The sequence below is a fragment of the Hyla sarda genome, chromosome 1, assembly GCF_029499605.1.
Source record: "Hyla sarda isolate aHylSar1 chromosome 1, aHylSar1.hap1, whole genome shotgun sequence".
Lineage (NCBI taxonomy): Eukaryota > Metazoa > Chordata > Amphibia > Anura > Hylidae > Hyla > Hyla sarda.
This window is the reverse complement of record NC_079189.1, coordinates 359,061,658-359,074,985: the sequence shown is the minus strand read 5'-3', so window position 1 is coordinate 359,074,985 and position 13,328 is coordinate 359,061,658. Positions and strand designations below refer to the sequence as shown.

General features: G+C 40.3%; 1 protein-coding gene across 6 annotated transcripts in view; it reads right to left on the bottom strand.

Moving 5' to 3' along the window:
- The window catches only part of GLIS3 (GLIS family zinc finger 3), a 417,907-nt gene that overhangs the window by 296,155 nt on the left and 108,424 nt on the right, over positions 1-13,328 (bottom strand). The window contains exon 2 of one of the 6 annotated variants that reach the window (XM_056522371.1): positions 11,140-11,304. The exons of 4 other annotated variants lie outside the window; for them this stretch is intronic. In XM_056522371.1, coding sequence (XP_056378346.1) covers positions 11,140-11,212 — 73 coding nt within the window. In that variant the 5' untranslated portion in view covers positions 11,213-11,304. Of the gene's footprint in view, positions 1-9,589; positions 9,680-11,139; positions 11,305-13,328 lie in introns of those variants that run through there. One more of the 6 variants, XM_056522390.1, reaches the window with a different exon arrangement.

Here is a 13,328-nt window from a genome sequence, read left to right as displayed (position 1 = left end):
GATTTTAAATTACTGATTTTGTACAAAAAGTTTTAGATTTTTTAGATGAGGGCTCATTTTTTGCGCCATCATATGTACTTTTTTTCAATACCCCATTTGCACATATAAAACTTTTAGATCATCTTTTATAAATTTTTTTGGGAATTAAATGTGACAAAAAAGCAGCATTTTTGGACTTTTTTCATTTTTTTACATTTTATGCCGTTCACCACACGGGATCAGTAACATTATATTTTGATAATTCGGACATTTACGCACACGGCCATACCAAATATGTTGATTTAAATAGAAATTATGCTTTTTTGGGAAAAAGGGACAATTTTTATTAGGGGAGGGGTTTTTCCCTTTTTTTTACTTTTTAAAAAAAAAATGTTTCTACTTTTTTTAACACTTTTTACGTCTTCATAGAGGACTATCTATAGCAATTTTTTGATTGCTAACACTGTTCAGTGCTAAGCATAGGGCATAGCACTGATCAGTATTATCGGTGATCTTCTGCTCTGGTCTGCTCAATCTCAGACAAGAGCAGGAGACGCTGGGAGACGGACGGAGGCAGGTGAGGGGACCTCCGTACGCCGTTACAGATGATGAGATCCCCGCGGCAGCGATGTGCTAAGTACTGCAAGACCAGGGCATACATTTAGATCCGTGGTCATTAAGGGGTTAAAGGGATACTCTGGCCCAAGACATCTTATCCCTATGCAAAAGATAGGGGATAAGATGTCTGATCGCGGAGGTCCTGCCGCTGGGGACCCCATGTGATCTCGGCAGCAGCACCCCAGACATTCGGTGCATGGAGCGTACTTCGCTCCGTGCCAGATGACTGGTGATGTGGGGCGTAGGCTCGTGACATCACGGCCACACCCCCTCAATGCAAGTCTAGACTTGCATTGAGGGGCGTGGTCGTGATGCCACAAGCCTCCAACGGTGAACCCGACGCTCTAAACAAACGCCGGGTGCAGCACGGAGATTGTGTGGGTCACTAGAGGTGGAACCCCCACAATCAGACATCTTATCCCATATCCTTTGGATAGGGGATAAGATGTCTAGGGGCAGAGTACCCCTTTAATACCGTTTTAAATCTAAAACTATTTCAGTTACTATCCCATATTTTTTTAAGCTCAACCCGAATACAATTTGGAGAAAATTCGTTTTTTGCAAAAGGGAATACGTTTCCAAGTATCCAGGTTCCATGCTGATCACTGCATAATGTAAAGTAAAGCCTTTTATTAGGCCAACTGGGCCCAGTTCACAACATGAGTAGTGATAACTGGTACTAGGCTACCAATATTATTGTATTTCAGTATGGCATAGATAGTCAACTGTCTTTCACAGTGGGACTACAAGTCCCCCGAGGATACTGTATGTGCGTGAAGGTTGACAGTATGAGAAAGTCAATATTTCTAATAACTATCTATTCATTTATGCTGCAAGTCACACTAATCCACATGTACATTTACAAACACATGCAAGCAACATACACAACATGCATGAACTACTGTACTTTGCTGCTTTTTCATGGTGGAATAAACAATTACTTCTATTAATCTCTATGAGACGTTGTCTACTGATAAACTTGTTCGGTTTGCCTATAGATTTTCTGTATCAAGAATAAACTTTAATGATATGCAAACATTCAACTGTCAAAATTCCAATCTCCTGAAAAACAGGCTAAGCGGGTAATAAAGCTCTCATAGAAAATGTAAATAAGTCTGAGGTTTTATATTACTAAAGTGGGTCTAAATAATGGTGTAGGGGTTTTAAAAAAAAGGGGCGAAAAGTAAATACTCGAGTATAGGCTTACCCAAATATAAGCCTAGACACCTAATTTTACCACTAAAAACTAGGAAAACTTATTGACTTGAGTATAAGCCTAGGATGGGAAATGCAGCAGCCCCTGTCATCATCCACTACCACAAATCCATCCCCCCTGTCATCCTCCACTGCCACAAATCCATCCCCCCGTCATCCTCCACTGCCACAAATCCATCCCCCCCCCCCCGGTCATCTTCCATAGCCACAAATCCATTCCCCCTCTGTCATCCTCCATAGCCAAAAATCAATCCCCCCTCTATCATCCTCGATAGCCACAAATCCATCCCCCCTCTGTCATCCTCCATAGCCACAAATCCATCCCCCGTCTATCATCCTCCATAGCCGCAAATCAATACGCCCTCTGTCATCCTCCATAGCCAAAAATCAATCCCCCCTCTATCATCCTCCATAGCCACAAATCAATCCCCCCTCTATCATCCTCCATAGCCACAAATCCATCCCCCCTGTCCTGCTCCATAGCCACAAATCCATCCCCCCTGTCCTGCTCCATAGCCACAAATCCATCCCCCCTGTCATCCTCCATAGCCACAAATCCATCCCCTCTCTGTCATCCTCCATAGCCACAAATCCATCCCCCCTCTGTAATCCTCTCCTCCATAGCCACAAATCCATCCCCCCTCGGTCATCTTCCATAGCCACAAATCAATCCCCCCTCTGTCATCCTCCATAGCCACAAATCCATCCCCCCTCTGTCATCCTCCATAGCCACACATTGCACATATAGTACAGCCACCCCAGCTCTCAAAAGCACCCCCTCCATGCACCTCTGCAGTCTGCACTCTCCTCTTGCGGAGCGCAGCCGAGAAAGGGACACGTCCGTGACGTCAGGGGCATCCCTGTGCACGGATGGCTGCTGCTCTTCAAGCAGCAGCATCCCTACCCTTGGTGCTGTGGCCGTCCCGGAGTGGCGCCACCAGAGAAGGGGGCCTCCCAGTGGGATGACAGTAGGAGGTGAGAAAAGGGGGCAGATGGACAGATGGGCATGTCCTCACTCGAGTATAAACAAAGGGGAGCTTTTTCAGCATAAAAAATGTGCTGAAAAACTCGGCTTATACTCAAGTATATAGAACTATATATGTACATAGATTTATTTTTATTATTTACAGATTAAATTAGATACTGAAATATAGATACTGAAATATATTATTTTTTAATTCTATTTTCCGATTGTAATTTTTTAATAATTTTTTTTGCCTGAAGCCATCTTGCCTGAGTTGTTTTTACCAGCATTTAGAGATATGCTTTACAGCATGCTTTATGGACATAAGTAACAACAGATAGAAGCTGTCCCATTCACAGGAATGGGAAAAGTTACTGGACGTGCTCTTCGAACCTTTGTAGAGGTCATTCCACAGGGAGGAGGAGGGTGAGTTGTGAGCTTCATCTTTTGTCTTCTCTACCTACTGGTGCCACCTTTCACTATAAAGCTGTACAGATCACTTCCCAGAAGCCTCCTCTGTATCAATAATTTTAGGCTTACCAGCATGGGTCAAGCCCTGGGAAAAAAAAGGGTGGGAACTCACCCAAGATTTTCACTTAAGGGCTGGTCCTACAGGACTACAGGACCTACAGGGAACAGTATTCCTGCTGTGAAAAAAGTACAGGAACTTAGTTCCCATGCGTACCTGCAGGACTCGACCCCTGCTTACCAGCGAGAAGGAAAACTGCAAAATGTCAGGACTATTATTTTATAATATAGATAGTAAAATAGAAATTTTGAAAAAACATCACCAAAAATTCTTAAAAACTATCATTTAAACTTGATTTAAACAATAGGTCATTTTCTGATATACATTCCCTTTAATAGATTAAGTAATATCATTTTATAAAACCAATAAAAGCACATGAGTAGGTATCAGAACTTGACCATTAAAGGAGATATCCAGTGGTGACCCAGTGGTGAACAACTTATCCCCTATCCTAAGGATAGGGGATAAGTTTGAGATCGCGGGGGGTCCGACCGCTGGGGCCCCCCCTATCTCCTGTACGGAGCCCCGACAGCCCGCGGGAAGGGGGTGTGTCGACCTCCGCACGAAGCGGCGGCCGACACGCCCCCTCAATACAACTCTATGGCAGAGCCGAAGCGCTGCCTTCGGCAATCTACGGCTCTGCCATAGAGATGTATTGAGGGGGCGTGTCGGCCGCCGCTTCGTGCGGGGGTCGACACCCGCTATCTGGCCGGAGAGCCTGGCCCCCGTACAGAGAGATCGCAGGGGGCCCCAGCGGTCGGACCCCCCGCAATCTCAAACTTATCCCCTATCCTTAGGATAGGGGATAAGTTTTTCACCACTGGACTACCCCTTTAAAAAGACAAGCTGGCAGAGGCAGTGTGATATTCTACTAAGGAAATGTGTGTGCTCCTTTGACACAAACTAACTACTTGCCTACTGAGTTCCCCCCTTCATGACAACAGTATACCCTAAAAGCAGTGTTCTCCTTTAGCAGAATAATGTACCCTGCCAGACTTCAAAAATTGTTTAGGAATAGTTTGAGGAACATGATTGGGGTGAAATGTGTAGAATAGGCCTCCAATATTATATGAGTATTTGAGGTGAGCTCCAAAAAGTAGTCTGATGATTCATAGAGGTCCCACCTTATGTACTGCTAATGTCTTGATGCCACATACCACCGAACACCTTCAGAGGTCTTTTGGACTGTTATTGGTATTCCTCCAGCCTAATCTTGCTAAACCTACGCAGGGCAGTCAAAGTAAAGGAATGAGTCAGGGAGGTCTTCATAGGGGTTTATAGCCCATGTGGACGAAGGCAATATTGTTTGTGGGTGCTACCTCTTCTAGTTGTAGCTTGATCGCAATTATGATGATGATTATTATGATTATTATTAAATATTCAGTTTTTGCGAATGTAAAACCCCCATAGTTATTAATTCTGTAATAGTTTTTTTTACTATATTACCTCTTGTAAACAAGCAGTCCAGAGTCTCACAACTCTTACTGGTAGAAACCCTTCCCTTCAAATATACAATCATGGCCGTAAATGTTGGCACCCCTGAAATTTTCAAGAAAATGAAGTATTTCTCACAGAAAAGGATTGCAGTAACACATGTTTTGCTATACACATGTTTATTCCCTTTGTGTGTATTGGACCTAAACCAAAAAAGGGAGAGAAAAATGCAAATTGGACATAATGTCACACCAAACTCCAAAAATGGTCTGGACAAAATGATTGGCACCCATAACTTAATATTTGGTTGCACACCCTTTGGAAAAAATAATTGAAATCAGTTGCTTCCTATAACCATCAATAAGCTTCTTACACCTCTCAGCCGGAATGTTGGACCACTCTTCCTTTGCAAACTGCTCCAGGTCTCTCTTATTGGAAGGGCGCCTTTTCCCAACAGCAATTTTAAGATCTCTCCACAGGTGTTCAATTGGATTTAGATCTGGACTCATTGCTGGCCACTTCAGAACTCTCCAGCGCTTTGTTGCAATCCATTTCTGGGTGCTTTTTGACGTATGTTTGGGGTCATTGTCCTGCTGGGTGACCCAAGATCTCAGATGCAAACCCAGCTTTCTGACACTGGGCTGTACAGTGTGACCCAAAATCCATTAGTAATCCTCAGATTTCATGATACCTTGCACACATTCAAGGCACCCAGTGCCAGAGGCAGCAAAACAACCCCAAAACATCATTGAACCTCCACCATATTTCACTGTAGGTTCTGTGCTCGTTTTCAGAAAACAGTAGAATGATGTGCTTTACCAAAAAGCTCTATCTTGGTCTCATCTGTCCACAAGATGTTTTCCCAGAAGGATTTTGGTTTACTCAAGTTCATTTCTGCAAATGAAGTAGTCTTGCTTTTTAATGTCTCTGTGTCAGCAGTGGGGTCCTCCTGGGTCTCCTGCCATAGCGTTTCATTTCTTATAAATGTCGACGGATAGTTCGCGCTGACACTGATGCTCCGAGCCTGCAGGACAGCTTGAATATCTTTGGAACTTGTTTGGGGCTTGCTTTACCACCATCCGGACTATCCTGTGTTGACACCTTTCATCAATTTTTCTCTTACGTCCACACCCAGGGAGATTAGCTACAGTGCCATGGGTTGCAAACTTCTTGATAATGTTGCGCACTGTGGACAAAGGCAAATCTAGATCTCTGGAGATGGACTTGTAACCATGAGTTTGTTGATATTTTTCCACAATTTTGGTTCCCAAGTCCTCAGACAGTTCTCTTCTCCTATTTCTGTTGTCCATGCTTAGTGTGGCACACACAGACACACAATGCAAAGACTAAGTGAACTTCTCTCCTTTTTATCTGCTTTCAGGTGTGATTTTTATATTGCCCACACCTGTTGCTTGCCCCAGGTGAGTTTAAAGAAGCATCACATGCTTGAAATTATTTTATTTTTCCACAATTTTGAAAGGGTGCCAATAATTTTGTCCAGCCCATTTTTGGAGTTTGGTGTGACATTATGTCCAATTTGCTGTTTTTCCTCCCTTTTATATTTTAGTTTCAATACACACAAAGGGAATAAACATGTGTATAGCAAAACATGTGTTACAGCAATCCTTTTCTGTGAGAAATACTTTATTTTGTTGAAAAATGTCAGGGGTGCCAACATTTATGGCCATGACTGTAAACAGTGTTATGGCTCCTTCCACTAGTTATTGCTACATTATTTAGACACAGGATAAGAACAGGATTTGGGGAAATAATGTGTCCCTATCCAAGCTGGGGAAGATTTAGTCTGGAGGAGGGTGCCAAACTGTGTCTTTGCCCCAGAAAAGCCTAGCTGAACCTCAGCATTTACAAGTAAAATTTGGAAAATAAACTAGTGCCACATAAATAGGATTAAATGTAATTCACATGTGATAGGTACTTACTGTAGCAACTATATTAAGTGAATGCCAATGTGTTTCATTTTAAATTTGAACAAGCTCAAGCATTCCAGAAGGCGGTATGTGCCAAACTATACATTAGAAAATACAGTGATTTTGGTGTTTTGTCAACAGGTGAAGACAGGCTAGATATGCTTACGGTGGATATAGTCACATAATAGTCAACACTTAAACAACTTAACAGCTATTTAGCACTAGAACCCAAATAAATGGCATATTCATTAAGGATGATGTCATATGTGCTACAATAACACTAGTGTTTTGTAGCTCAGGTTTATGATCAACACATTTCTCTCTCATTAGAACTTATGTGAATTCTGGTATTTTTCAAAAATAAGCAGATGCAAACAACCCTGGGGACTTGAGGCAGGAATGATTAGCAATATAGGAAGGGACAAGAAAACATGTACCACCTTTTTACAGTGGTTCATACATTTGTCACTATGCTGGCTGAAAACATTAAGAGAAGTATAAAGCCTTATTGCACACAACTGTGGGATAAACAGTTTACAATACAATCTAGAAGGGTTTAGAGCACAATTTCGGAGTGGGGGGGGGTTAACTAGGAGGAAAAATGCACGCAGGACAGCTTACACTTAAAAGTTACATAAAATGACAGTTTACTTTTAGCTCAGGGATATAGCTACAGAGTGCGCAGAGTTAGTAGACACAACTTTGCCACACAAGAAAAAAAACTGCATTATAAGTTGCCTATTAGAACTGGGGACCCTATTATAGCTTTTACAACAAGGCCCAGGAGCTTCAATATATGAATCTGCCAACACTTATATTATGGTCAACATAATGGAGACATTGGTCCACAGCAGCCTACAAATATTTTAAGCCACCTATGAAAATTGGAGTGGAAAAGTAGAGTTGCCTATTTGCCATGTGAGAAAAATGTAAATAGGGTGGGTGCTCCCAATAGTAATGAAAGAGAGGAGCAGCAAAGATATTTTTTTTGATACGCTATTCATTGCCTGATCTACCATTCAGCAAGTGGATTTCTTAAAGGGTACTCCGGTGGAAAACTTTTTTTTCTTTTTTAAATCAACTAGTGCCAGAAAGTTAAACAGATTTGTAAATTACTTCTAATAAAAAATCTTAATCCTTCCAGTACTTATTAGCTGCTGAATGCTACAGAGGAAATTCTTTTATTTTTGGAACACAGAGCTCTCTGCTGACATCATGAGCACAGTGTTCTCTGCTGACATCTCTGTCCATTTTAAGAACTGTTCAGAGTAGGAGAAAATCCCCATAGCAAACATATGCTGTTCTGGACGGTTCCTAAAATGGACAGAGATGTCAGCAGAAAGCACTGTGCTCATGATGTCAGCAGAGAACACAGCAGCTAATAAGTACTGGAAGGATCAAGATTTTTTAATAGAAGTAATTTACAAATCTGTTTAACTTTCTTGCACCAGTGGATTTAAAAAAAAAAGTTTTCGACTGGAGTACCCCTTTGAAAAGGCTCCTTTCAAGTGTTAATCGATTTGCTGAGCAGTCGATTAGCAACCATAATAGACTATATTCTTCCCATGTAAAGAGACACTTAAAGGGGGCTGTCTGACCAAAGTAAAAAAATGCTCTCTTACCTTCCTCATGCCACAAAGCCACCTGTACAGCAGTACTCTGCTCCTTGCTTCCGGGTTTTGGGATGTGAGGTCACACGCCGCTCAGCCAATCACTAGCAGTGCCCCACCTCAAACACTGAACGGGCATGTGAGATCATGACCCCAAAACCCAGAAGTATCAAGCAACGAGGACCAGAGCTCCGTTATACCGGCAGTTGCACGGGAGTGAAGAGAGCACTTTTTATTTCATTTACCCACTCCCTGACCAGATTAAAATGAATAAGTGGACAACCCCTTTAAGCTCTACAAATTCTCCTATATTTATTTCAGAGAAGTACAATTTTAGAAATTGAGAAATTGGTGGGACTGTCAGAATAACAGCAGTCACTTCTGAATCCTTAGCTTTTACCACTGACCGAACACAGGTACTGCAAATTGCTACATTAAAGCAGCCACTGGAAATCTGAATTTCCAACTGTTGATATTTCCTATTCATTTGAGAAGCAAATTGGGTAATATATGTATTTTAGGATATTGCTCATAATGTAATGTGATATATTAGCAAAACTGACTTAAATAGTAAAGGATTACAAATCAACAGCGTGATAGTAATAACCTTAAATGCAGCTATAAACCTTGCGATTTGCTTAAAGGGGTATTCCGAGCAAAAACATCTTGTACCCTATCGAAAGGATAAGGGGATAAGATGTCTGATCACGGGGGGGGGGGGGGGCACCGCTGGGACCCCCGCGATCTCCCTGCAGCAGCCCGCATTCTATGTGTAGCTGTATCTGAAGTTTCGGAAACCTCTGGGCTTTCAAGACAGGGACGTGATGTCAGGCCATGCCCCCTCCATTCATTTTTATGGGAGGGGGCGTAACGGCCGCAACACCCCTTCCCATAGACATGAATGGAGGGGGCATGGCGTCACGTCCCCGTCTCGGAAGCCCGGCGGTTTACGAAACTTCAGACATAGCTACGCATAGAATACGGGCTGCTGCAGGGAGATCGCTGGAGGTCCCAGCGGTGGGCCCCCCGCGATCAGACATCTTATCCCCTATCCTTTCGATAGGGGATAAGATGCTATTGCCCGGAATACCCCTTTAACTCTGGTCAATGAGACAATAATGTAGGTTCATGTTTGTAGAAGTTGACAAAAATTCCCTCCTTGTCTTCCTATAATGTGATAAAGTTCATAATGAAAAGGCTTGGTCTACACTTAATATATAAAAAGTATATTATAACAGTTCAAGCAAATTACACTAATGTGCCTTATTTATGATGAAATGTGTATTGTAAAGCAGGAAATAGTTTAACTTACATTATGCGCCCAGTTCCGCTGATTTCATTTAAGTACTGATTTTCTGAATTCTGGCTAAACGCACAGAACTAGAATTAGACTTAATGGAGCATGCTTTACTGAAGAAAGGCATAATTGCCACAGATGAAAATGTTTCCCTCTGATCATTAGAACTGTGGAATGTAAATATGAAGTAAAGAAATGAAGGGAGGAAGTGACTTATATAAAATGTTGGAATATTAGACTGACACTCTGTTTGATAGAACACAAGGCATTGGAACTGACTGCTACTGTAAGGCTAAGTTTCCACTTGGGTTTTTTTTTCTGGCAGTTTTTGGATATCTGCCACTGCAGTTTTTGAGTCAAAGTCAGAAGTGGATCCATAAGGGAGGAGAAGTGTAAGTCCTTCCTTTATATGTCCTATTCCTTTTGAATACACTTCTGACTTTGGCTCAAAAACTGCAGTGGCAGATCTCCAAGAACTGCCAGAAAAAAAAAACAAATGGAAACTTAGCCTAATGCATAACTGTAACTTATTAGCTAAAATGCTTATACCACGCAAGGTTAAAACAAGTTAAAGCAAACAAAAATCATATCTACACAACTTCATAACTGTCATAACTAAGAAACAAAATTGCCATATGAAATACTAAAATACTGGCTAAAACTAGCTAAAAATGACTTAGGGTTATTGGTGGACATTAACTCTGGTCAATGAGACAATAATGTAGGTTCATGTTTGTAGGCAATGGACAACTACCTCATACAAGATTACTGTCTACCTTTGGACCATCACTATAGGATAACAGGTTCAATTCACCTAGTTCTATATATTCTTGTTTCATTAACGGTGCATCAAATCATCCCCTCTGTAATAAGAAACATATTTTTTCTATGCCGGTGAACCACATTTTAAACTAAAGCCATACGATGATGACTTTGATTTAGTATTTCTCTCCAATTTTACTGGCATGTATTTTTGTTTCTTAAGCAATACTTCCTAAATTTATTTGGGTGGCCCCATAGTGTTAGAATCAAACTTCTCGTCCTAGGTCTTCCTGGCAGACAAGAAGTTCAGCCCCTTCAGCAGAAGGAAGAAAATCAGAACAGCTCTAAGGCTGGGTTCAGACTACGGAATTTCCGCCTGCAATTCCTCTTTGAATTGTATTTGTATAGTGTAGTGAATGGGTTTCCATTCACAAATTCACACTTCGGAATTTGTGAAGCGGAATTTGTGAACGGAAAATCCGGGGTTGCTCTTTCTTCGGGCAGAAATCTGAGCAGAACACATTGCAGTCTATTGGAAATTTTCTGCCCCGAGATTCCGTAGTCTGAACCTAGCCTAACAATCCCTATTTTTCCACAATCCCTATTATTTCCACAGAAAGAGTTAACCAATAATTACCCGTGACAAACATTCACAGTTTATTTTTCTTGGAACAAACCTTGAAGTTCTTTATTTGGCAATGCTGGTAAAAGTACAATGCATTAATTTGATCTACAGCACCGCTAATGAATGTACCTAATGTATACAGCCAAGGCCTGAAACTAAAGCAAACATTGTTTCCCACCTTTTTGGCTGTTGTGAATGAAAACTGCTGCTGCATGAGCTGGAGTCCTGCCAAGACTGTTTAACAAAATCATTTTTTTCTGTGCCGAGACTTGATGTGTAGTAATAATCCTTCAGGGAGCGAACAATAGATGAGAGACAGCTGAACAGTTGACTTTACATTTTTCTAAGAAATAGACATGTAGAAATAATGTGATGAATGACATTTCATATCTTAAATATGACTCCTTTAATGACTCACTCATTTCTTGAGATAAGATTATCTGCCGTTTTTCATTTCCTAAACATATTGTAGTTTACGTATGTGTGTAATATATATGCACAATGGATCCATTTCATCTTGGGGGTATATTTTAGTGATGCGGCTGGAATTAGATTTGCTAATACTTACTAGATACATTGAATCATAACCTCCAGCTCAATGAAACATACAGATAAGAATGATAGATTTAAAGGGGTTATCCAGGAAAAAACTTTATGTTTCATATATATCAACTGGCTCCAGAAAGTTAAACAGATTTGAAAATTACTTCCATTAAAAAAACATAATCCTTTCAGTACTTATGAGCTTCTGAAGATAAGGTTGTTCTTTTCTGTCTAAGTGCTCTCTGATTACACGTGTCTCAGGAACTGCCCAGTTTAGAAGCAAATCCCCATAGCAAACCTCTTCTAAACTGGGCGTTTCCCGAGACAGGTGTCATCAGAGAGCACTTAGACAGAAAAGAACAACCTTATCTTCAGAAGCTCATAAGTACTGAAAGAATTAAGATTTTTAATAGACGTAATTTACAAATCTGTTTAACTTTCTGGAGCCAGTTGATATATAAAAACAAGTTTTTTCCTGGATAACCCCTTTAAGTGTATTATTTGCTGCAGTACAAAATCCAGATGGACTCAGTTTTTGGATAAAATAATTTTTGACAATCATTTTCATGAGAATATTTTAGGCTATAAGGAAGAAGAAATCTGTTTGTTCCTTTATTTCCGCATTCTGAAAGCTAACACTTTCTTGTTTTTTTCATTAGCATACTTGTATGAAGGATTGTTTTTAACAGCACCATTTTGGGGTATAAACAATGGATTGGAAAACGTTTTCAGATGGTCGATGATTACAGAGATAAAAAAAAACACCAATATAAATTTTGTATTTTTATTTTACTACATTACATAATAAAAAGAAAAACATTTAAGAGTCATAGCATTAAATGTTCATTCCCTTAGCTTTACAAGGGCCTTTTTTTTAGGTTCAAATAATTTTTCATTGACTTTTTCAAGAATTTTTTTTCACAAAACAGAAATGGCCAATATATAACACGGCCAAAAGAACAATACAGAAGGACAAAAAAAAAAAATATTTGCATAGTTCTAGGGTACATATGATTTTTTGATTATTATTATTTTGTATTTTATTATTTTTTTTTGTTTATTACAGTACTGGTAGTTTAGGATGAGGAGTTGCCATTAGATCTCCTTAAACATGTGACCCAGAAACTGCATAGCATAGGCCCATATGCGACTTCAGCGCTTTTCTCTAATGTCTTGCTTGATCTTACTGGTAGTAACTAGGATGTTTCCATACAACTCCTCACTGAACAAATCTCACTGATCTTAAATCCTTTGAGAATACTAATCAATCTCACCGATCCTGTTACCTTCAGGAAATGGATAAGTTCTTCGAACCCCCTAATTGCACCAAAATTTGTTGCATGCACCCTACCTGGCTATAAGTGCCAGATGTGTCTGCAGCAGTTTATCCCACTTGCTAGAAATACTGGTTGCAAAATGCTGACTATAGAAATATAAGAAGATCGATGGCACTGGTGGCATTAACGGCAGTGGTTGGCATTGATCACCAGGTCCATCTAGTCTACACTTACATTATATATTTTCTTAACAATATATATATATATGTTTATCACAGACAGGTTTAAATTCACTTACTTTGGATTTGCCAACCACATTTGCTGGAAGGTTGTTAGAAGCATCTACTTCTCGTTCAATAAAAAAACATTTCCTCTTGTTGCTTATGATTAGTGTTGCTCGCGAATATTCGCAATTCGAATATTATTCGCGAATATCGCATATTCGCGAATTTCGCGAATATAGCGCTATATATTCGTAATTACGAATATTCGTTTTTTTTTTTTTTTTTTTCTTCACAGTACACATCACAGTGATCACCCCTCTCTG